Source organism: Gadus macrocephalus, chromosome 8 (assembly GCF_031168955.1).
Source record: "Gadus macrocephalus chromosome 8, ASM3116895v1".
In the NCBI taxonomy this organism is placed as follows: domain Eukaryota; kingdom Metazoa; phylum Chordata; class Actinopteri; order Gadiformes; family Gadidae; genus Gadus; species Gadus macrocephalus.
Window position 1 is genome coordinate 2401459 of NC_082389.1, and position 25919 is coordinate 2427377.

The following is a 25919-nucleotide window of genomic DNA, read 5'->3' on the forward strand; positions in this document are numbered from 1 at the left end:
CTGAAAATCCTTGTACGCCTGTGCATGAACAAACCCAATGCAGCGCAAACATAGACAGTGCAGTCAGCGGGAGAACATCTTGGTCCTTTACTTATATTTTCGTTACACGCTGCTGCTTTACTTACGTTGCATTGTCATGGTTTAGGGGGAGAGAGAAGGATAAAGATAAAGCGATGATGGATTTAAAATGAAATCTATCTGGGGTTTATTATTTTATAAATATGGCAGCAACATATCTATCCACGTCTAATTGTTGATTTGATTTGTAGTTGTAATTGTACATCGTCAATTGATGCACAAATGGAAACTTGTGATCTTGTGATCCCATTCCAATGGTTAAAACTCAGTTTCTGCCCGGCATAAGAGGAAGCTGTCATTCAGAAAACATGTTTTTTCATTGTTTAAAACAATGCAAGCATTCGTACAAATCAATGTGTTTAAAACTGTTAAAATAAAAGCATCATTTTATAGTTAAAACAAATGATATAGGCCTATCATATACATCTTCAATCAGTTATGTTGAAAAATATGATGAACTCTATGACTAACTCCACAAATGTGCATAAACTTAAAGTGCTAGCCTTGACTGTTTAAAAGCCAAGACCACACTAACAGTAAACAAATTCATACATGAAAGCCAGACCGACACCACTCTGAAATATACTAGCAGCTTGTGGCCAAGCAGTACTTCTACTAGATTATATTTGTTCTAAATTAGTGTTATCATTTCTCTGAAGTGCTTTAGCTATGATCAATTTTTTTTCTGAAGAGCTTCCTGTGTTGACACATGATTTGAGATGAATTTGTTCTTGACAGAAATAATTGTCAATGAATTCCAGCGCCATACAACCTAGCCAATGTTTCTAGTATTTGGATCAATATATAAATATATCCATTGATGCGTTTTCATGTGTGAAATGTCTGATCTCAGATTGTGTGTGTGTGTGTGTGTGTGTGTGTGTGTGTGTGTGTGTGTGTGTGTGTGTGTGTGTGTGTGTGTGTGTGTGTGTGTGTGTGTGTGTGTGTGTGTGTGTGTGCAGGGGTACGCCCAGCAGCAGCAGCCCCCTAAAGGTGTGTCCCTCAATCCTTGGACGCCAGACCTCCGAGTCCAAAGTCGAAGATCTCCAAGCTTTCTTGCGGCATTTCTCTGAGGCACGGCCCCTTTTTGTCTTCATCTTTCGGAAATCTGAGAGCAGACCGAGAACAGTGATGACGCTGTCAACAAAATGGCTGCGCCCTTGAAGGGATTTTTCTTTTTTGTATTTGTACCACGTTGGTCATTTTAATGTTGGTTACATTGCTACTTTATTCCGGTCACCAATTCATAAAATGCACAGCCTTTCTGTGCGTGCAATACAACGTGAAGTTGTGGTGTTTGTTTTCGGGCTGGTTTGCTCAAGAGGCTAATGTAGGAACACACCCTAACGCTCCGCTGAGCGGGCCGCTGTCCCGGACCCTCCCCTGATCCTGAGCCCCCCGCCGGTTGCTCTGCTCCAGGCGGATCTTGTCCGGGTCGGTCCCCTCCGGTACAGACTAGTGTTGGCACGTTCGTTCGCGAACCGGTTCGAATGAACGAGTCTTTAGGACGAACGAACCGAACCGGTTTGTTTCTCTCGTTTGACTCGTTCACCATTCGATTCACCGGAAACTCGACTGAACGAACGAACGAGTTTCCGGTAGCACTAACTCCACTGAGTCTGACTGACTCAGCTGAGAACCGTGCAATAGCGTCCATTCCATGATGCGATTCACCGCTACCGGAAACTAGGCTGATTCGCGAACGACTCCTCCCAGTTCAGTCGAGTTCCCAGTGAATCGATTCACCGGAAACTCGACTGAGCTGGGAGAAATCGCATCATGTATAAAAATATAATACATCATGTATAAAAATATATCAAATATACGTTGTTTGTGGATTTAAATGATAATTTTTCATGCAAAGAAAACTAAAAATGTTTGTGAAGAAGTTTGATAATTTTAGGTTTTATGTGAGGCCGCTTTGTGAACTACAGCTCTTCGCTGCTCTCGACGCATATGATATACGTCACCACACCCGCCCTTGGAACTCGGCACAGAGATGGCGATCTCTCTGCCCCACTTCACCGCTTTTTCCAAGGGGAGGATAAAAGCATCGAAAGAGGTGAAAACCATTATAAGTCGGGGCACGTGCAGAATTTCAGTGATGCTGATGGGAAGATTGTCGGTCTTCTCCACGCCAGTCGCAGGGAGCGTGACGTCACATACGAGCCGTGTAGTCTTTCTCGTTGTGATTTCTCTACAGCCTTTATCTGAACAATTGCACAATAAACGGTCGAACTCTTTGCATGAAAAATGATCCTTTAAATCCACAAACAACATATGTGTAATACAGGGCATATAAAATAAAATAATTATTTTCTCTCCATTGACACCCATTCATATTTTTCGATCTGAGATCTGAGATGAGCCCTACCGGAAGGGGCGTGACTTCGCCACTCTATAGCATCGTACAACCTGTCACGTCATGTAATCTATTCATTCGTGATCTGGGACACTTAATTTCAATTTTTTTCGTGCAAAAAGCACAGATTTCTAACAATATGACAGCTTTTGGCGACCCGTTTCTACTTTTGTGACAATTGTGACAATTCACATATATTTAATGCAGGTGCGCATGCTCTGTAGGCAAACTGCGACGGAAAAAAGTAGCTGCTTCATCTCTTCTTTTTCGAATGAGTTTGAAATTTGTGCTTTTGGCAGAAGAAATTAAAATTAGGCCTACGTGTCCCATATCACGAATGAATAGATTAAATGACGTGACGTGACAGTGTCACATATTTCCGTGAGACACGGTTGCATCGTAGGGTGTGTCTTTACCAGCTCTCTCTGTGTACCTTATGTGAAGTAGGTTAAACAAGTTATTTGCCAAACCAACTCATGTTTTGTTATTACTTCCGTGTAACTGATAATATTATTTTTCTTTCAAACTTCGGCTTTCTCCCTTATTTTGTTAAAGTGTTAATGTATTGCGTTTATCTACAACGTGAGAAATGTTGATCTACAGCTGAATACATATTTTGAAGCAATACATTCCATTATCCCTATAATTACAAACTTCCACTGCCTGAATTTTGTGTTTTCCTTTACATGAATAAAGACATTGCCACCATAAAATAAAACCTCACCAGAATAACATAATTGACGCTCAAAAAATGCCCAGACTTCCCGCTTAATGTCTCCCCCAAAATGATGAAACCGACACGCCCCTGGGCAGAAACGGGATCAGAAACGAGATCAGAAACTAAAGGAAAAAGGACCAGTCCTCAATGTGAACTAAATTACGTAGCTCCATGTGGGCGGAGTGCCCGCCCCTCCATGTGGGCTGAGTGCCCGCCCCTCCATGTGGGCTGAGTGCCCGCCCCTCCATGTGGGCTGAGTGCCCGCCCCTCCATGTGGGCTCCGTCTGCGGGCTGCAGTCAGGGGCTTCTCGCTGGCTCTGACTATGCTGGTGAGCTGTGTCATATCCGACCGAGCCTCATGGTGGTACGTTCCGACAAGGTCGGCTCGACACCGTGCGAGAAATCAGAACTTCGTCATACAAGACGCGAAACAAGAAGTACTCGTGACCTTCCGATTGGTATCGGACGGTGGCTAAGCAACAAGTGTATACACTGTAAAGATTCGAGTGCGTGTCTGTTTGGTTGGCGAAGGGTCACCGACTCGAAGCAGGAGTAAGCGACACGAAGATACGTTACTGCTTAGTTGGTAATTGTTCTAATTTTGTTTTCAACACATATGCAATACACCCATCACATTTGAAAAATATGGGAAATTCGAGAATATTCTCGTTTTAGTTCGTAGTGAATTAAACAAAACAAAATCGCCACAAGTAAGATACAACTGTAGGCTATTACCTGGTTACCTGTTACACCAATGTGGATTTGTTTTTGATGTTGCTTCAATATGACATTAAACACCAACAGACCCATACTAGGCATTGTTTTACGGAAGTATCATTAACATTGTAGTACTGGCCTAGTTGTGTCGCTAGAGGGCGCCACATACTCGATACAAAATATGTAACGAGTGTGTGGAAACCTGAGGCCTATCTTTATCCCACTCACAAAATATACTAGCTATAGCATGGAACCAATATATGGCCAATATAATAAGCTTATCTTTCTTGTAAATGTTGTCATGAAACCAAAGGGGAAATTCCTTTGTGATTCACTTAACTGTCCTTTAATGTCCAACTGTCCACTATTAAATGCTTAGGCCTATTCAACCAGCATTCATTATTCTAAGAGCAACTTGACTCTAGCTCCTTCAATAGAGTGGCGAAGTCACGCCCCTTCCGGTAGGGCTCATGGGACCTATGAGATCGAAAAATATGAATGGGTGTCAATGGAGAGAAAATAATTATTTTCTGGTCCCAGTCTTTATATGCCCTGGATTACACATATGTTGTTTGTGGATTTAAATGATAATTTCTCATGCAAAGAAAACTAAAAATGTTCGTGAAGTTTGATAATTTTAGGTTTTATGTGAGGCCGCTTTGTGAACTACAGCTCTTCGCTGCTCTCGACGCATATGATATACGTCACCACACCCGCCCTTGGAACTCGGCACAAAGATGGCGATCTCTCTGCCCCACTTCACCGCTTTTTCCAAGGGGAGGATAAAAGCATCGAAAGAGGTGAAAACCATTATAAATCGGGGCACGTGCAGAGTTTCAGTTATGCCGATGGGAAGATTGTCGGTCTTCTCCACGCCAGTCGCAGGGAGCGTGACGTCACATACGAGCCGTGTAGTCTTTCTCGTTGTGTTTTCTCTACAGCCTTTATCTGAACAATTGCACAATAAACGGTCGAACTCTTTGCATGAAAAATTATCCTTTAAATCCACAAACAACATATGTGTAATCCAGGGCATATAAAGACCGGGACCAGAAAATAATTATTTTCTCTCCATTGACACCCATTCATATTTTTCGATCTCATAGGTCCCATGAGCCCTACCGGAAGGGGCGTGACTTCGCCACTCTATAGAAGGAGTGACTGAGCTGCCTTTATTCTCATCCAGTCCTTGAAAATACATTTCTATTTCTAAAGGAAAGGCACCAAGATCAATGTTTAAATTATTGTCGGGTACAGTGAATCTAATAGTGTTTTGTGTATTGTGGGTTATATCACCAGTATTATCATACCAGTAATACAACTTTAAAATGAGGGTTGTTAACTTAGTAGTCTGTATAGCAGACTTCCAATGGACATGGACTGACCTGTTGAGATGAGAGTAAACAACCTGTCTTTGTTAAAAGGAACATGCAGATTAACATACTAGCAAATATTAATTAATTAATTCTTACATTTGCACAGCAAATCAGCATAGTCTGAGACCATTAAGCTTATATATATATATATATATTCTTTTTTTTTTTTACCTATATCTTACTGTTGAACAACTGTTGTACAAGTACTTATCTTGGCAGTTCATGCAAGGATAAGGTTCAAGGGTTTGTATTCCGTATTCAGGTATATCAACTTTTATTCAAGACACAGGAAGGTCCATAAAGACGTCACAGTACATATATGTAAAAATATATAGATATAAATATAAAACAATACAAAACATTTAAGAAGGATGCAAATGAGGTAATTCTGTAATTTCCTGTAAAGGATTATTAAAGGATCTATCTATCTAGGTATCAACAATTATAATACAAACACTTACTAATAATTGTATTATAACAATTATAATGCAAACAATTATAATACAAACACAATTATAATTTAAAACCCATACAAGCTTCAGGTCCAATGTTTCCAGAAGCAAGATAAGTGAGTTATAGACATCAGTTATAGACACAATAACCGTGTTCAAAGACCCAGTCAATCTGCACATGAATCTATACACTATCTATGCACATTTCACTGGCACTACCCCCCCTTGGAGTTTTATGCAAAATTCTCAGATCATTATATGCCATAGTGGAGTGCTACACGTTTTGAAGAGTGATATTTTAACATCAGTAGTACACATTTATAATTGTATTGTGTATTTATATACCACTGTAGGGAGCCGGTCGTCTGCGTGGAGGACCTGGTCGAATCCTCCTGGACCCATCACCTTCCAGCTGGTCTCCCCGTGCTTCCAGCATGTCCTCCCTGGTGCGCCTGAGGCTGCTGCCCAGCGCCCAGTGCCTGTACACCCAGCCCGTCCGGGTGCTGGTGGACGGCCTGCGGACGTCCCAGGTGGTCACCGTGAAGGCCAAGGCCACCGACGACAAGGGGGTGCCGTTCCACGCCTCCGCCATTTACAGGGCCGACGCGGGCGGGGCCGTGGACCTCGGCAGGGAGCCCTCGCTGGGCGGGAGCTACACGGGGGTGGAGCCCATGGGTCTGCTGTGGTCCCTGAGGGCCGACGCCCTCCACACCAAGTTCTGCAAGAGCGACTCCCGGAGGCCCCACGTGGTCAGGTTCTCCGTGCACGATGGAGAGGCGGGGACCGGCCCCCTGTTGGCCGAGGCGACCAATGAGAGGCGTCTGCTGGCGGATGGGGTCGAACGGCAGCCAATCAAAGAAGGGAACATCCGGGGAGTTCTCTTTGTACCCCCTGGTGAGTGGCAGAGTGCTGTTAATTATATATGATCAATTATTAATGTATTCATACTTTAAAATGGTTATGCAGACGGCTAGAAGCCCAGACGGATCCGTATGTCATCATCCTAGTTTATTTTATCCAGGCCGGAATTATTCCCCTCCCGAGGGTGGGGAATAATGTCTGACCTGTCTGACTCGTCGCAATCGTCCTCCTCACACAGAGCGGTTCTACGCGTCTGTGGAATCCATGCCCAGCCTCGCTCGGTCGTGCCGCACTACCTCCTCCCATGTCTTCTCCGGTCTTCCTGTTCTCCTCTCATGGGCCTTTCACACCGCCGCAAAATCGGAGCCCGTTCCGGGCTAGTTCGGAGCTAGAGCCAGTGTTTTGGTTTCACACCGCCAGAGAACCGGCTCCGGCCTCTAAAAACCAGTTCAACTCCAGCCCCAGGTTTGAGCTGGGCTAGAACTAGAACCGCTTTAACGCCGGGGGCAGGGGGCGGGGTTATCCGTACCTTCATAAACAGGAAGACCAACGAAGACCGGCATTTTTAAAACACCGAAGTAAACAATGGACGTGAATCCGTGTTTGGTTAGTTTTAACCATACAAGGATTTATGGTTTACCGATTTAAAACAAAATCAGAAAAAACTATTAACAGTCGTTTTTTGTTTTTTTCTGATTTGGTTTTGAATTGAAAAAAGGGCAAAAGGAATAAACAAATAAACAGCATTTTATTTGTGTTTGTGTGTTTTGTGTGTTGGTTTTTTATACCCGATATCCGATTTAGTTTCAGATCGTCTACTTGCAGACTAAGTCGCCGGCTCCCACGGAAAACAATAAAGCTGGCCATTGTAGAATGCAAGAGACTCGATGGAACGTTTGAAACGTCTTTATATTAGAGATGCACCGAAATGAAAATTTGTGGCCGAAACCGAAACCGAAAAATAATTAATCGCTTGGCCGAATACCGAAACCGAAACCGAAAATGACGGTTCAGTTTAAAGTTGTCAAAACACTATTTTTAAATATTGCTTAAATCTACTGCTTACAATAAATGTTTAGACATGTTTTTCAAGGAAAAATGTTTATTTGAAATCTTCAAATGTTAATGTTTCATTAATGCCCTTCAATTCATTCTGGGTTTTTTTATATATACACATATATATATACAGGTCCTTCTCAAAAAATTAGCATATTGTGATAAAGTTCATTCTTTTCCATAATGTAATGATAAAAATTAAACTTTCATATATTTTAGATTCATTGCACACCAATTGAAATATTTCAGGTCTTTTATTGTTTTAATACTGATGATTTTGGCATACAGCTCATGAAAACCCAAAATTCCTATCTCAAAAAATTAGCATATCATGAAAAGGTTCTCTAAACGAGCTATTAACCTAATCATCTGAATCAACAAATTAACTCTAAACACCTGCAAAAGATTCCTGAGGCTTTTAAAAACTCCCAGCCTGGTTCATTACTCAAAACCGCAATCATGGGTAAGACTGCCGACCTGACTGCTGTCCAGAAGGCCATCATTGACACCCTCAAGCAAGAGGGTAAGACACAGAAAGAAATTTCTGAACGAATAGGCTGTTCCCAGAGTGCCGTATCAAGGCACCTCAGTGGGAAGTCTGTGGGAAGGAAAAAGTGTGGCAGAAAACGCTGCACGACGAGAAGAGGTGACCGGACCCTGAGGAAGATTGTGGAGAAGGGCCGATTCCAGACCTTGGGGGACCTGCGGAAGCAGTGGACTGAGTCTGGAGTAGAAACATCCAGAGCCACCGTGCACAGGCGTGTGCAGGAAATGGGCTACAGGTGCCGCATTCCCCAAGTCAAGCCACTTTTGAACCAGAAACAGCGGCAGAAGCGCCTGACCTGGGCCACAGAGAAGCAGCACTGGACTGTTGCTCAGTGGTCCAAAGTACTTTTTTCGGATGCAAGCAAATTTTGCATGTCATTCGGAAATCAAGGTGCCAGAGTCTGGAGGAAGACTGGGGAGAAGGAAATGCCAAAATGCCTGAAGTCCAGTGTCAAGTACCCACAGTCAGTGATGGTCTGGGGTGCCATGTCAGCTGCTGGTGTTGGTCCACTGTGTTTTATCAAGGGCAGGGTCAATGCAGCTAGCTACCAGGAGATTTTGGAGCACTTCATGCTTCCATCTGCTGAAAAGCTTTATGGAGATGAAGATTTCATTTTTCAGCACGACCTGGCACCTGCTCACAGTGCCAAAACCACTGGTAAATGGTTTACTGACCATGGTATTACTGTGCTCAATTGGCCTGCCAACTCTCCTGACCTGAACCCCATAGAGAATCTGTGGGATATTGTGAAGAGAAAGTTGAGAGACGCAAGACCCAACACTCTGGATGAGCTTAAGGCCGCTATCGAAGCATCCTGGGCCTCCATAAGACCTCAGCAGTGCCACAGGCTGATTGCCTCCATGCCACGCCGCATTGAAGCAGTCATTTCTGCAAAAGGATTCCCGAACAAGTATTGAGTGCATAACTGAACAATATTATTTGAAGGTTGACTTTTTTTGTATTAAAAACGCTTTTCTTTTATTGGTCGGATGAAATATGCCAATTTTTTGAGATAGGAATTTTGGGTTTTCATGAGCTGTATGTCAAAATCATCAGTATTAAAACAATAAAAGACCTGAAATATTTCAGTTGGTGTGCAATGAATCTAAAATATATGAAAGTTTAATTTTTATCATTACATTATGGAAAAGAATGAACTTTATCACAATATGCTAATTTTTTGAGAAGGACCTGTATATGTATACAAATATACACACACACACACACACACACACACACACACACACACACACACACACACACACACACACACACACATATATACATATATATATATATATATATATATATATATAGAGTCCCCCCCGAGCGACCGGCGCAGTCCCCCCACGTCCCAGCGCTCTATTCAAGGTAACCTAACAGCTCCAAAAGGTGTCTTTAACGGGGGGGGGGGGGGGGGGGGTTTAACGCACGCATCACAGGCAGAGGCTAAAGGCGGCTGCATGCTTCAGCGTTGGTGTTACGTTGTTGCGCAAAATTTACTCAAAGCAATTCATGCTCCCTTTTAGGTTGCGCGTGTTGCGCGTGATGCCAAGCAATTCACCGCCAGAACAGTAGGTGGAGTAATATGTGGAGTAAAGTTTTTCGTTGAAGACGACCTCGAGAATGACGTCTTTGTCTGTGGGAGTCGTTGGTTTGTTTATGTGCCAGATCGTGTTCTCCCCATACACAGTGAATGATGGCAACAGACAGAGGAACAGGGGTGATGAAGTTGTTGACCATTGGGGTTGTATAAATGTGCATATCTCTACATTTTAAAACGACATAATGTGTTGGCAGCAAAGTTAACTTCACTTCACGTTAATGCTTTTGTATATGAGCCTGCCGGGTTCCATTCTATCAAACCACCTACCCTCCTTCCTCCTACGGCAGCGTTTCTCAAATTGAACCATGAAAAGGAGATTTTCCTGGTATTGGTCGAAGACTACCTAAGTGAAGCCTATATGGTGTATTTGTGTGTGGGCGTCGTCGTCGGCTGTTTATAAACCTCCTCCCAGTCATGTTCTACACATTCAGTGAACTATGGCAGAGAAATGTGATACTCCAGACAGGAAGTAGTAAGCAGACCAATCACAGCCTTGCAGGCTGCGCGGCTCACGTAAAAGCTTACGTAAAAAATGACGCAAGTCTAGAAAAATCGCCCGACGCACGCAAGACGTGAGAAGTCGCGCAAGGGGCGCGCAAGGGCCTCTTGTGCTTGCGCTTACGCTTACGTAACTGAGCATAAATCGGCCTTAAGTTCTTTGTATTTTAACGACGTCGACTCATTACGTCGGTGACTGTGAGCGGGAATAACCAATGACTCCCTACTATTAACTACCGCATGTAGACGTGTGCACGGACGCAGGCCCGCACCAGGCCTGATCTAATAACGCGTCGGGCTGATCCGATTTGCTGTTGGCCTGAACTGAGCACTGCAGTGTAAGCAAAAGGTCTGGAGGTCCCGCGGAAACACACCGCGGCGGCTGCTCCCTCTGCTGACAGGTTGAGCCAGCGCTCATTCACTAGCTTACGAACGTTAGATTAAACATTCCCGCGGTTCATGGCGAGGTAAACAAAACAACTCACAACCTATAAAAAGCTAGAGGGGGTGGCGTAATTGTTACATTTTACTATTTTGAGATCGTATAGGTGGCCTGTGCTCCTTGCTTGTGTAATCAGACAAGATTGTATAATTTTGCGTCACCACCACTTTCGGCCTCCGATTCGGCCACTCATTTGGCTTTCGGCCGAAAGCCGAATGTGTCTTTTTTTGCGTTTTCGGTTGCCGGATTTTTTCGGTTGCCGAATTTTCGGTGCACCTCTACTTTATATGTATTTTTTTTTAAACCACGTGCCCTTTTCCCGGCATTCATTGTGGTTTTATCTAAGTATCACGCAAACAAAACAAGCAACTGGATTATTCAGTTTTCCCGTTTTGATTTAAAAAGTAGAAAAACAGTTTATTTGTATATTCCTTTTGCCCTTTTTCAGCTTCAAAACCAAATCAGAAAAACCAAAGAACGACTGTTAATTGTTTTTTCTGATTTTGTTTTAAATCGGAATATTCAAAGAATGAACAATGCACGGATTGACGTGAAGACGAAATTGTTGTTGTTGTGTTTGAAACTGGCGCGAGGGTTCTTATTATTATTGTACAGTTCCGGCAATGCGCGAGGGTTGCTGGGAAAGTGGAGACGTTTGCAGTGACGTCATGACGTTGCTCTCGCCGGCTCCATGGCTGGCTCTGGCCGGTGTGAAACCAACTGGTTCATAACTGGGATAAGGCTGGAACCTGTTTGGAACTGGCCCTAGCACCAGCCCGGAACTGGCTCTTGGTTCTTTTTGGTGTGAAAGCCCCATCAGAGGGCACCTCCAGTTTTCTCACAAGCGAGATCCAGCGAATGCTGCGCTCAACGTGGCCGAACCACCTCAGTCTGTTTGTTTGCAGCACTACGTCTATGTCCTGGATGCCAAGCTTTTTGAGGAGAGAGTCTGAGCTGACATCCTCCCTGGCTTTGATATTACATATCCAGTGGATCATGGCACAGTGGTTGCCTCAGAGGCGAGTTATAGTCCGCGTACAGCAGCACCCATGGACAGCCAGTGAGAAACTCCAAAGATAGTGCCTCCAGTACGATGATGAAGAGCATGGGGCTTAGGACAGAACCCTGGTGCACCCCTACTCCCACTCCGAACTCATCACTGTAACCTTCTCCTCGCACTCTGTTCCTGACGCCCAAAGTCTTTGCCTATACCACTCACACCAGCCACTCGTCGGCATTGAGCTTGCGCAATGCCCACCGGATGACGTCCCTCGGGACACTGTCGAAGGCCTACTCCAGGTCGATGAATGCCATGTAGAGGAGCTTGTTGGCCGCAAGGTGCTTCTCCTGTAGCTGGCGGACTATGAAGATTGCGCCAGTGGTCCCACGAACCGGCATGGAGCCAAATTGCATCTCGTTGATCCCTACTCGCTTCCCCGCAGGTGCCTCTACTACACGCTCAAACACCTTGAGTACTTGCTCAATGTGCTTCAACCCCTGTATGCTGTAGTTGCCTCTGTTGAGAGCATCGCCTTCGAGAGCAAAGACTCACGATGTAGCTCTCTCTCTCTGTAAGCTTTCTCATCCAACTGAATGCTCTTAGTTTCATTGTGTTGGTGTGATGGTCATGAGATAATAGATGAGTAATAGTGCAACCACTAGCAGCCATCTGTAGAAGAACCCATGATTTCTCAAGCTTGTAATGCACTATACTTTCTATTGTGCAGGAGACGGCCCCTTCCCTGCTGTCTTGGACCTCTACACATTTGGCGGTGGGCTGTCTGAGAGACGAGCCGCTCTCCTGGCCAACTGTGGCCTCATGGTTCTGACTCTGGCGCTGTACGGTCATGACGACCAGCCCAAGAAGGTCACAAAGCTTCACTTGGACTACTTTGAGGAGGCAATACAGTTGTTGAGGAAGCATCCAAAGGTGAATGATGAACTGTAACCCAATCACGCTTAAACTCAAACAAAAGTTGAATACCAAAATTAACAAAATGATTACTGAGCGAAAACCTACTGTCAGGAACACAACACTGACACAACATTGAGTTATTGTCCTCCAAACATCTATGCTTTAAAGAAGGATTTGCTCTATTTGTGCGCCTCTTAGTATACCAACCAGTCCTTGTGCAGGTTGTTACGTATAGAAACAAGAAGTTACAGCCCCCAGTTTATCTTGCGTGCTGCCTTCCATGTTCTTCTGCTCTGAGCTAGGTCTGTTTCAGAAGCAGATGCAGAGTCCCTGGATTTAATTGATCCCTGGGGAAATAACGTTCGCAGGTGCTCCGCTCAATGATAGAAACATTATCGTAAACATAGATGATAGATTTAAAATTAGAATACAGTGGTCATCAAATATAGGCTATTTTAATCTATAAAAGGAAATTACGGGAAACATTGAGGATATAAACTAAAATCGTACAGTATTTATTTCTTTCAGGCTATGGATTCGGGCGTTGGCTTAATATCAATATCCAAGAGCGGAGATCTGGCACTTTCCATCGCCACGCACTTACCAAACGTTAAAGCCACCGCGTGGATAAACGGCTGCTGCTCCAACGTCGTGCTACCCCTCTACTACAGAGGGAGTCAAATCCACTCTGCGCTGATGTACGACGCCCGTGGTGTTACGGTGACCGAGTCTGGGGCTTTGAACATAAAGCACGGCCTTCACGATCCCCTGGCCCCGGAGAACGAGGGATCGCTGATCCCCATCGAACGAGCCACAGGGCGCTTCCTCTTCGTGGCCGCCGAGGACGACCTCAACTGGGACAGTTGTCATTTTGCCGACCAGATGACGGAGAGGCTGAGACGTCAGGGGAAGGACAACTTTGAGAAGGTGGTGTACCCAGGAGCGGGGCACTATCTGGAGCCACCCTTCGGGCCATACTGCCCGTCCAGCTTCCACGGGGTGGTGGGGGCGCCGGTCGCCTGGGGCGGGGAACCCAAGGCCCACGCCAAGGCTGAGATGCACCTGTGGAACAAGATCCAAGAGTTCTTCAGAACGCACCTGGTCCCAGAGGCTGGTGCAGCCAAAGCTAGGTTATAGGAGGCTGCAGCCTCCTATAACCTTAAGCTCCGGAGTAAAATGTTCAATGTTATGATTTGTGCCTCCTTCTGTTGAAATGAAACTATGAGCCTTGTTTGATGAATTGCCATATCACACAAAAAGAAAGATATACTACTGAGGCATGTTCCCATCTTGATTATGTGTTCATTTATTTGTACTAGAGGCAAAAGGGTAGGATTTGTAATGTTTTTTCCTATAATCTTTTACTACATCTTTTATCTACAGCATGTAGTTAAAATAAGTTGTGTTGTGTTTTCTTGATTTACAGTGTTGCCCAAATTACCTTGAAAGAGTAATCTGATTACCGATTACTCCTTTAAGAGTTTAATTAGTTACTTTACTGATTGCTTGATTTATTTTTGTATTACTTTAAACGTAAATAAATTAGATAAGTTACTTTATTAGTTACATTCAGCAGCTGCTGACAACACTCCCTGCTGCCTCACAATGAAAATTTCATCCAGTTGTGCCAATACTCACTTTATTGGAAGGGCAACTTCAGCAATGTATATCTTGACAATATAAGTTTAACTTAAAATAATTTCCTGAATTTTTTATTTTTTATTTTTTTATTATCTTCAATGTGTATTGGCCAATCGGATTTGTCTTGACGCAATTGCGATTCAGCCTATGCATAGCATTCACGCACACTATAAACTTGGGGTAGTTACTCAAAGAAAGTGATTTGTTACTGTTACTTCTGTAAATTGTAATGAGATTATATGGAACATGTTTTGGAGCTCTAGATTAAACAATGGTGACACTATTGAAATTGTTGCTAAATAAAAAATCCTCAAAAATAAGAGGAGATAGTGTTAGGGTTTCTGAACTATAGCATAGTAAGACCATATAGAGTCCATGCCTATATGGAATAAGTTTTGGGGCTCTAGAGTCAATAATGGCGACGCTATTGAAATTTGACCATTGTGGTCGTTTTCAGTTTTGCACTTTGCAGACGGTCCCTAAGCTCGCGGCTGAAAGCCGACAGCTCATAGAAGCCAATGCAATTCACCGTTCTCTCAAGATGGCTCATTTGATAGGTGTCATTTATGTCGCAACAATGTTTCACTGATTATCTATTGAACCGCAAACTCTGAATCTGCCAATTTCTTCCCAACTTCACGGAAGTGCCATTCGTTTCAATGGGAATCGTGACGGTCTATACTTTCAACATAAAGTGTACATATTTGTCATTTGAAATTCGTCCCAGCCATTATACCACAGATACTCTAGGGTCTATAGCATATAACCGCGTTGTCTGATTACAGTTTAATGCATTTTTCACAATCTACCAGCTCTCGTTGTGAAGACAAGTCACCGCGCCATTCGTTTTAATGGGAATCGCGACGGTCCATACTTTGAACATTTACCTATTTGAAATTCGCCCCAGCCTTTATACCACAGATACTATAGGGTCTATAGCATACAACTGCTTTTTCTGATTACAGTTTAATGCATCTTTCACAATTAACCAGCTCTCGTTTTGAAGGCAGTGTTAATTTTGGCAGCTAGATTTAGTCTTGGGCTGCACAGGGTTCTGTTTATGAGAGCCTAAACACCCGGGACCCCCACCATCATTGCTAAATCAAGTCTATTACCTTCCTGATATGTTAAACATCCAATAATCAACTACACCCCCATTCCGCTGCGTTTGGTTAAAGTTATAACGTTGACGTTTGAGAACGAGGGACGAGCTGAGTCTGAGAACCGTGCCTTCCATGATTCGATTCACCGCTACCGGAAACTCAAATGAACGAACGAACGAGGGAGGAGCTGAGTCTGACTGACTCAGAGAACCGTGCATGATTCGATTCACCGCTACCGGAAACTCGACTGAACGATTCGCGACGGGAACGGAATCACTGAAACAAATCACTAAATAATAATAATAATAATAAATGAAATTTATATAGCGCTTTATATGGTGCTCTAAATCCAACACTAGGCTAAGACTACCTTCCACCACGTCTCCCCAACGTGACGTCATCGCCGAATGGCGTTAGAACAACGCTATTTTGGAGACATTTTATGAATGATATACATATTTTGAGTCCTTTATGTACCCATTAATCCATACTTCCGGTTAACCTGCTGTGGTAACCCGCTTCCCAATGTGACGGGTTACAGGTACGAATCACACGTTTGAAAGAGGGTTAACATGGTTCCCGCGGGTCCTTAAAAAGTCTTACAATTCTTAATTTTTTTGGTGTGAAATTAAGGCCATAAATTGTCTTAAATTTACTGTAAATTTGCTCTTGGTATTACATTTTGGAACACTATTACTACTAATACTTTCTCTCCATTGAAACCCATTCATCTCAGAGGTCCCATGGGGGTCTACCGGAAGGGGCGGACTTACGAGCTCTATAGTTCCCGCAAGTTTGCAGTTCCCAAAATAAAAGCATTGGAGTTAGGTTGACCAGATGTCCCGCTTCGTGCGGGACAGTCCCGCATTTCCATGACTTTGTACACGTCCCTCAAAATGAGACATTGTCCCGCATTGTTATTGACAGTCAGACTAGATTTTTTTTGGAAATGCGTGTTTTATAATCTGGCATTTATCAAATAGCTGTGTGCGGAGACAGCAGTGAGGGCTGTCATCAGGGGGAGGGGCGGGCTGTTTGATCATGTCAATCAAACTGGGACGCGGACGCCGGTTAAGGGCACACGCACCAACAAGAAACAATCAGGTCAGAACGGCAGGAGATACGGCGGAGAGCGCGACCCGTAGGCTACGACCAAAAGAAAATGCAGCTACAACAAAGACAGGGAAACCATATATCCCTGGGTGAAACCAGTGCAAGGGGAGTCTTGTAAAGGGAGCAAGGTACGTTTTATTAGTCTGTTTTCTGGGAATAATTGACATAAACAGAAACCAGAAAACAAGCCGTTTTTTCGTTTTGTCTGTGACATAAATATGTACCTTTGTGTCAAACCACTTCTTCTTTTTTTTGTTTTAATCGTTTTTTAATTGTTTCCGACAAGACATAATATTTGCATCTGAGTCTGTTTTACATGCAGATCGCATTCATGAGGTCGTTTGCATTGACCATTTATGGTTAAAAAGGGGCGTGTACAGGGCGGAACGTGAAGCTGATTCAGCTGCGCACACTTGTATAGGCATTCTGTCATTTATAAAGCAAAGATTGCTTAGAGGTGTGCTTACGCAGGGTTTTATAAGTCTGAATATTTTTTTGCGCACCCAAAACTTGGCTTTTGGGCGTACGTACACTTTTAGTAACGATCCCACGCCCAGTTTTATAAATGAGACCCCTGATCTTTGCGCTCTGCTGTGCGCGTTCACATCAGAGGAGCTGCGATCGCGGGCTGCTGATTTCCTCACAGCCTGAGAGCTATGAGGAATACAAGTGATCACAACACATCTGACAGCTGGACTTTGCGCATCTGTTGACCTTTATCCATTTACAGTAAACAAATATTTTTTTCTTGTTGGAAGATATTTTAGATTGTTTTCATATAATTATTTAATATGTCGAGGTTCATAAAATAAACATACATTCTCGATCTTAAAATGTATAAATCCACGGGAGCTATTTACAATGCGAACTTACCACATGTCACGTCAACCGGTTCTGACCAGCAACGGCCGCACACACACCCAATGCGGACGCAGATCTGCAATACTCAATAACACCAGCTGATGGCTCCAAAACACCAACAACTGCTCTATCATTTGCGAAACTCATCTCAACTAATGAACAGTTTTCCATATCTGTTGCATAAACCTGTTCATATTTTATGATCTCAGAGGTCCCATGGAGGTCAACCAGAAGGGGCGGACTTACGAGCTATATAGTTCCCGCAAGTTCTCAGTTCCCAAAATAAACGCATTGGAGTTGCAGCACCATATACCGTTTGTGTTTCACTTTTTAAAGGTAAGGCGTTTAAATAATCAGATTCTATATTGTCAGCACATCTAAATCAATGTGGCTCATGAGGTAGAGTGGGTTGGCTGGTAACCGGAAGGTTGCTAATTCGAACCCCGGATCCTCCCGCGTGTCGAGGTGTCACTTGGTCGGCAGGCACGAAAACGCCCTACACACCGCCGCGCTGAACCCTCCGGCAGCGAGGTGGTTTGGGCGGTGTGTGCAAGCACAGCAGCCACTGTGTTTGCTACTGCGCGTGCACGTAGATCGAGAGGCTCTCGGGTTAGAGCTGGGCTGTCTAGGTTTCCGTTGTAGGCCTACTTTGAATAGAGTTAGGCTACGAAGAGTCGTCCGGGCGGCAGAGCGGATCATCGGCTGCCCCCTGCCCTCCACCATGGACCTCCACAGCTCCAGGTCCATTAACCGAGCTCTGAAGATTGCGGCTGACCCCTCACATCCTGCCAATCAGGGGCGGAGTGGGGCACTAACACCGTTTATTTATTTTTATATTTATTTGTTTTTTTCAGTAATAAAAAAATATATATTGTAAAAATGAATGATATAATTATAATTAAGAAAATCAAAATGTGTAAAATAGGCCACAGCTCTGTGCGGAAGAGAATTGGCGCTCCGAGAATTGGCGCACTTCCTTACAAGACCGTTAACCATAGCAACGCCGGTAAACAAAAGCACTCCGGATGGCCGTAGTGCTCCCCGCACTACAGCCATCCGGAGACGCACGGAGCTTTTGGACGTGATATGGCTGTGTCCCAATTCCTAGGACGCATCCTTCGAAGGCTGCATTCGAAGGATGCGTCGACGCCGATTGCGTCACAGCGTCGCGCCAAGTGCTGTCCCAATTCCAAGGGTCCTTCAAATGCGGCCTACGAATGCAGCCTTCTTTTCCCGGATTTGAAGGATGCATCGGCTGTATCCTTCACGGCCCTACGTATCCCAAGATCCTTCACGGCCCAACGTATCCCTCCCAAGATTCATTGCGCATTCAATCAATGGAGATGGCGGAGAATGGCGATTTAAGTTCTGCATTTAAATGTAAGTATTTGGTTTCTAGTCACTCGAGTATTTAACGATACAAATGTTAAAAATACAAGGGCCCTTAAAACTTTTTTCATTAAAGTAATAGGCAATAAGTAAGGTAACGTTACAGTTAGTGACGCTGTAACGTTAACTAAGAACACCCGTTAAGCACTATAGTTTCAAATTTAAGAGGTTAAAATGGTTATATTTACCGAAATTGTGGCGATTATATAGATAATTTGCTATTCTGTAAGGTTAGATAAATGGACCAACGAAAGAAAAACTTTTGCTGAAATTAGTTTTGATACTGCTCTTGTTGTTAACTGCCATGATTGATTTCCTCTGCCTTAGGATTGCAAGTATCCAGGGTCAGGAGAGGGGGTAGGTGGGAAACCCACTGCTGCCACTTGGCCCTGGTTTGTCCCCTTGGATAAGGTATTGTGACATATGCATTCCCCCAACTCCCCTGTCCTAATTGCCTCCATCCCTGAGAACACACCAGGGCCAAGTACAGCAAGTACAGCAGTGGTGGATCAGGAGGTTGAGGACCAGGATCAGGAGGAGGAAAGACAGCGAGGGCCAAGGTCCAGAAAGAGGGACAGAGAGGAAGACATGTTCCAGAGTCGCTCACTATCTTCCGAAAAGGACTCAAGATTCACCTGTTCAGAGTCCACCTCGACTGCATAGCCACCCTCCCCCTTCTGGCAACCATTGTACACTGTGTTGTATTGTATTATAGTACTTAACTGTGTAGCAACTGCAGTAGCTGCTATCATGGCTGTAACACGGGGAATGGGTTAGCCTAGCGATTGTGGTACTTGCACTTGGTTCTATGAACATCCTTTCTGTACCGACAGCGATATATTGATGCACTTCTTATGACAAATGTACTTATTGTAAGTCGCTTTGGATAAAAGCGTTTGCTAAATGCCCCAAATGTAAATGTAAAATGTCAATGTTCCAGTTAATAAAAGAGGACATGAGGCTACAAAGGGAGGCAGAGGAGAGAAGAGCCCAGGAAAGCAGGGAAAGAATGGATAGGTTTTTCTAAATTTTGGAGCGTTTGGTGGACAAATAACTTATGTTCTGTTATATTTAACACATTGGTTATTATTATTTACATATTTATTTAAACTTACTTATTTAACTAACTATTTAACTAACTTTTTTGATTAACTATTTATTAAAACCCTTACTAACTTTTTTGAATTGACTAATGTATTCGTATATATAACTTATAAAACTATTTACAACAAACATTCATGTGACTATTTACAACAATTATTATAAAACTACTATATACAAAAACATAATGATCAATAATAATTTTTGTTGGTTTCTTTTTTTCGCGCTGTCCGGTTTAACTTCTGTTTACTAACAGTTCAGCTGTCAGGGTTGCTAGGTGACAGGAGCAGCGCGTGGTCACGCAAGTGAAAGGGCGGTAACGGTTTGTTACGTAAACCAGAAATGCTCCGTAGGCTAGACCGTCCCATTTCTTCGGCCTTCGGAGTGTCCTTCGCGGTCTACGAAGGCCGCATCCTTCGAAGGATGCGTCCTATGAATTGGGACACAGCTATACAATTATATTATACTATTATATATAGAACGTTATAAGACGCTGTCACCGAGTGTGAGAGGAGAGTTGACGGAGAAGATGGCGGTTGAACTAGTTTCAAAGTTTATACTCGGTAATGCCGGTGTAACGTGTTGACACGACTACACGACTACTACTACATGTTCCAAATCTGTTAACATATTCTCCATCCATTAAAAGAGAAGGATCAGTTAAGTCATTAATTCGTCTGAAATATAATATATATAAATATAGTGTTTTGTTCCCCCAACGGAGCCTTACGCCTCGTGCCCACTGCACCGTCAGTCAACGGACGTGGGAAGGCGTGGCTGACGGATGGGGGAGTAGTCTTTGCAGAGGCATCCGTCAGCCAATCAAATCGCTTCGCCGGGTTCTTCCCGCTTCTTCCTGCTTGTTGCGATGCAAGATGACCCGCTTTCCCGCTTTCCAGTATCGTCAGAGCCCGAGTCGCGTCACAGTGCTTAAATTTGCATACGCGATCTGATTGGATGACGGAACCGTCGCTGCCGAAAAAGTTGAACATTTTTCAACTTTCTGACGGTGGCGGACAACCTGAGGTAGTGGGCACGGGGCGTTACGCCCCGTGCCCACTACCTCCGTCAGTTGTCCGTTGCCCATTGACTTTGAATGGGGACGGACGCGCAATGCATTGTGGATCCGTCCGTTCGTTTGGAGCGTTCGCCACCGTCAGAAAGTTGAACAATTTTCAACTTTTTCGGCAGCGACGTCATTTTCAACTTTTTCGGCAGCGACGGTTCCGTCATCCAATCAGATCGCGTATGCAAATTTAAGCACTGTGACGCGACTCGGGCTCTGACGATACTGGAAAGCGGGAAAGCGGGTCATCTTGCATCGCAACAAGCAGGAAGAAGCGGGAAGAACCCGGCGAAGCGATTTGATTGGCTGACGGATGCCTCTGCAAAGACTACTCCCCCATCCGTCAGCCACGCCTTCCGACGTCCGTTGACTGACGGTGCAGTGGGCACGAGGCGTTAAAGGCAGCGCTGCCTGGAAGGTCCTATCCCCTAACCTTAGCAAGCGCTGCCTTGAAGGTCCCATTCGGGGCACTTGTAACATCTCCATGTAGCACTTAAAAGAATAGTTGGGCTCATAATTTAAACCGGGGCTCTGGGGGTCCTCCCCCAGAAAAAAAATTGCTTCAAAGAAAATTGCTTTATAAACACCAAAATGAGTTGTTCACATCATTGTGCACTTTCACATTTTAGCCAAAGAAAGGAGGATGCCTTACTGCTTTCATCTTTACTAACATAAGTAAATAAAAATTTGACTGGAGAAAATTCAATGTGCCGCTACCATATAGTCTTTGACCGCTGACAGCCAGCTACGGAAACATTTAAGGAAGTTTTCCTTCATGTTGAGGTGATAGCTGACCATTATCGTCTCTCTTGCATGAAATGACCTACACTTTGAACGCTCCAAAAATTTATAAACATTTTAAACGGATTATGCAAACTGAAAAAACTGAAAGTTTTTCTAACTTGGCATCTAATTGCGCTTTTCCACTATGGGTACTGACATACTCTTAATCCGCCTTTTGCTTTGTTATCCAGTGGAGATTTAAGTACCACTCGATGTAGCTGTTTGTCATGGCGACGCCACATGAAAGCAACGCCTCGCATTCCCCGTTCGTCAGCTACCAAAGAGAGGAATGTCTGCACCTCAATAGCTAACCACAACATGTTTTTTTCGGTTTGCCATATTCTTGCTCCAGAGGGCACATCATCATCATCAGGGGCAACCTAGGGCACTCATTAATTTTTGTTCACGTGTAAAGGGCAGCCAATAAGGCACTTTCTCTAATTTCACCACCATAGAGGGCACTTTAGCACACTTTTTCAACCATGGGGGCACCAGACGGGCAGAAGGGCACTAGAAGGGCACCAGACGGGCAGAAGAGCACTAGAAGGGCACTATAAGGACCAGAAAAGCAGAAGGGCACTATCAGGGCACTAGAAGGGCACTGGAAGGGCACTGGAAGGGCACTGGAAGGGCACTGGAAGGGCACTAGAATGACCAGACGGGCAGAAGGGCACTATCAGGGTACTAGAAGGGCACTAGATGGGCACTAGAAGGGCACTAGAAGGAACAGACGGGCAGAAGGGCACTATCAGGGTACTAGAAGGGCACAAGATGGGCAGAAGGGTACTTGAAGGACCAGGCGGGCAGAAGGGGACTATCAGGGCACCAAAAGGACCAGACGGGCAGAAGGGGACTATCAGGGCACTAGAAGGGCACCAGACGGGCAGAAGGGCACTATCAGGGTACTAAAGGGGGCACTAAAAGGGCACCAAACGGGCAGAAGGGGACTATAAGGGCACTCATTAAGGCACGTCATTGAATTTTTCCCCCTCCAGCATCCGCTTCTTCTTTATTCTGGCCTTTTCAGCCCCTCCTTTCTCTTTTCTCTTCTTGCCTTCCATGAGTCAATATATCAAGTTAAGCTGGTTAACAATTGTTAACTGTTACCTATGTTAAATCGCTTGCTAGGTGCGGTTGTTTTGCACATATTTGTGACAAGACCATGACTGACATGTGATTACACCATGTCTGGGAGCACCCAGTATTGCTTTCATGGAAAATGGAATGCACCTTGCAGTCCATGCTAAGTTAGAAAAATACATAAAGTCTAATGAATGAATAACAAATGTGGCCAGACGTCACCCAAGGTCAAAAGAAGGGCCACAAATATTAACATCACAGTTATTTAACTGTAGAGGATAATCATCATCGAAACTTTATTACTTTTTAGTTAATATTTGCCTTGTGGCCTTGATACTATACCTACCAACCTCTTTAAGAATGTTTTCGACGGCCTAGCAGTAGGCATATTGCAGATAGTTAACAACTCTCTCCAGTCAGGCAATTTCCCAAAAGCTTTGAAAACTGCAGTTATTAAACCCCTTTTAAAAAAGCGGAGCCTAGATGCCTCTATTATTAACAACTACAGACCAATATCGAATCTACCCTTCATAAGTAAAATCATTGAGAAAGTTGTCCTCCAGCAACTAAATCACTTCCTGGCATCAACTGGTTGCTATGACACCTTCCAATCAGGATTTCGACCCCTACACAGCACTGAGACCGCCCTTATTAAAGTTGTAAACGACATCCGTCTTAACACAGACTCTGGCAAAACCTCAATACTAATGCTACTTGACCTCAGTGCTGCATTCGACACTAGACCATACATTACTTCTGGAAAGGTTAGAAAACCTTTCAAAAAAGGAACTACTTTGTTTCCATTGGCGACTTTGTATCAGAATCAACCAACGTGACATGTGGAGTCCCACAAGGTTCGATCTTAGGACCCTCTTTATTCAATATCTACATGCTCCCACTAGGGCAAATCATGCGAAATAACAATATTGACCATCATTGCTATGCTGATGACACGCAAATCTATGTATCGCTATCACCAAATGACTATCGGCCCATAGATCTGCTGTGCCAGTGCATTGAGCAAGTGAAGGAATGGATGTGCCGAAATTTCCTTCAACTAAATGAGGACAAAACAGAGATAATTGTATTTGGTTCTAAAACAGAAAGGCTTAAAGTAACCCAACACCTTCACTCTCTGTCCCTGAAAACCTCTATCAAAGCCAGAAATCTAGGGGTTATCATGGATTCAGATTTACATTTTGACAGTCACATCAAATCAGTTACAAAATCGGCATATTATCACCTTAAAAATGTAGCAAGACTTAGAGGGCAGTGGTTAATTTGAGCCGGATCCTGCCGGAACAAGATCCGGCACCTCTTAATTTTGGCCTCCCTGTGTTCCGGTACTTATTTAGGCAGATCCGGTACCTCTCATATAAAAAATAAAAAATTAAAACTTGTTTAAAATAAAACAATAATATGCATATATAAATTTACAGAACAAATCCTAAGAATTTCATGTTGTTTATTAAGATTTAACGTCATTTGAAAATGTCGGAGATCTGTTGACGCACTGAAAGGAGCGGGCCAACATTAACCACGCCCGACACTTTTGAAATTCGCCGCATCTGAGGAGCAAGCAGCGAGGAAAAAACGATGCATGAACATGCATTAAATATCACAGAGCAGGATTGTGAACGTTTACAATTTCTCTTGTCAATTTACAATCGGCAAAATGTGCCAGCGTTGGCCGACTAACTCTTTTTCATTAGGATATTGAACCTCCGCGCCTCCTCTTTGCAAAGGAATTTGTTTAAGATCTAAAAACATTTAATTGAACATACACACATTAAAACAGATATTTTTGTTTTTAATTAAATAGTTGGAAACTAAAATTCATGTTTCCCACAGTGTGCCTTTCTGGCATTGAGCGGGTCTGCAGGATCGTAGCCTACTCTGCACAACCCAGTCGTTGAAAAAGTCACGGTCACGCACGACTCCGTAACCAACGCTTTCCAAGCATCGGTGGTGATGGCAACATTCTCCGCTAAGGACAGGATCTCACCGAGGGAGGCTGCTGCTTCGCTGTACATTTTCTCCAGCCGCACAGTCCTAGTTTGGCGATGGCACTGTGTAATCCGACTCGAGAAATGCGATCAGATCGCGGAAGACTAACACGTCACATCTCTGGAAAAGACTGCCGTATTTGAAATAGCATGCATATGCATCAGTTATAATCTCAATTTAATTTACAGAGCAATCCCAGCAAAGTATTTAGGTTAACTCTATAAGAGACTGGGATTAGTGTGTGTCTGAAAGGGGGGTGGTCCTCCATCCTGATGTCAGTCAGCCATCACGACGGACGATGACATCGTTCATCGGCACAACCCTAGTAGGCAGTGTATTTTTCTTTGTTCCATTACCTCTAACCCCCGTACTAAGTCGCCGGATCCACCCCCCCCTCTGCGTTCCGTGACCTCCCACTTTACAAATTAAGCACTGTTAGAGGGCTCATGTCCACCGAAGACTCACAAAAACTTGTACATGCCTTTATCACTAGTAAGCTTGATTACTGCAATGGTCTCCTTACAGGTCTCCCAAAACAAACTCTGAGGAAGCTTCAGCTTGTTCAGAATGCTGCTGCTAGAGTTCTAACAAAGACCAAAAGATTTGATCATATTACACCAATTCTGAAATCGTTACATTGGCTTCCTGTAAGTCAGAGAATTGATTTTAAAATCATGTTGCTTACCTATAAATCCCTACATGGTTTAGGCCCAAAATATTTAACTGATATGCTTCCACTACATCAGCCTTTTAGACCACTAAGAAGCTCCGAGACCAATCTGTTAATTATCCCCAGAGTAAACACAAAACATGGAAAAGCAGGATTTAGTTACTACGCAACAAATAGCTGGAATAAACTCCCAGAGGATTTAAGACTTGCCCCAACTCTGAGCACCTTTAAAACAAGACTGAAGACTTTTATGTTTGCTATAGCTTTCTGCTAAATAACTTTGCCTATATTTTCTATTTTAATACTAAAATGCCTTTTTAACTTTCTATTTCTATTTTCTTTTACTTACCTATTATTTTATTTTATTGTATGACACTGTTTATACGTGAAGCACTTTGAGTCTGCCTTGTGTATGAAAAGTGCTACATAAATAAAGTTGCCTTGCCTTGCCTAATATAACCATTATTTCATTTTTAT

General features: G+C 43.7%; 2 protein-coding genes across 2 annotated transcripts in view; both read left to right on the forward strand.

The window, feature by feature from the left end:
* The first annotated feature begins 3485 nt into the window (after positions 1-3485).
* The window catches only part of LOC132463700 (acyl-coenzyme A thioesterase 1-like), a 64724-nt gene continuing 42290 nt past the window's right edge, over positions 3486-25919 (forward strand). The window contains exons 1-2 of the mRNA XM_060060014.1: positions 3486-3744; positions 6057-6118. The gene's annotated coding sequence lies outside the window, so the exon portion shown is untranslated. The remainder of the gene's footprint in view (positions 3745-6056; positions 6119-25919) is intronic.
* LOC132463701 (acyl-coenzyme A thioesterase 1-like) lies at positions 6127-13922 on the forward strand. Its single transcript, XM_060060015.1, has 3 exons — positions 6127-6597; positions 12441-12643; positions 13157-13922. The coding sequence occupies exons 1-3, from the start codon at positions 6138-6140 to the stop codon at positions 13763-13765; spliced, it is 1272 nt and encodes a 423-aa protein (XP_059915998.1). The 5' UTR covers positions 6127-6137; the 3' UTR covers positions 13766-13922.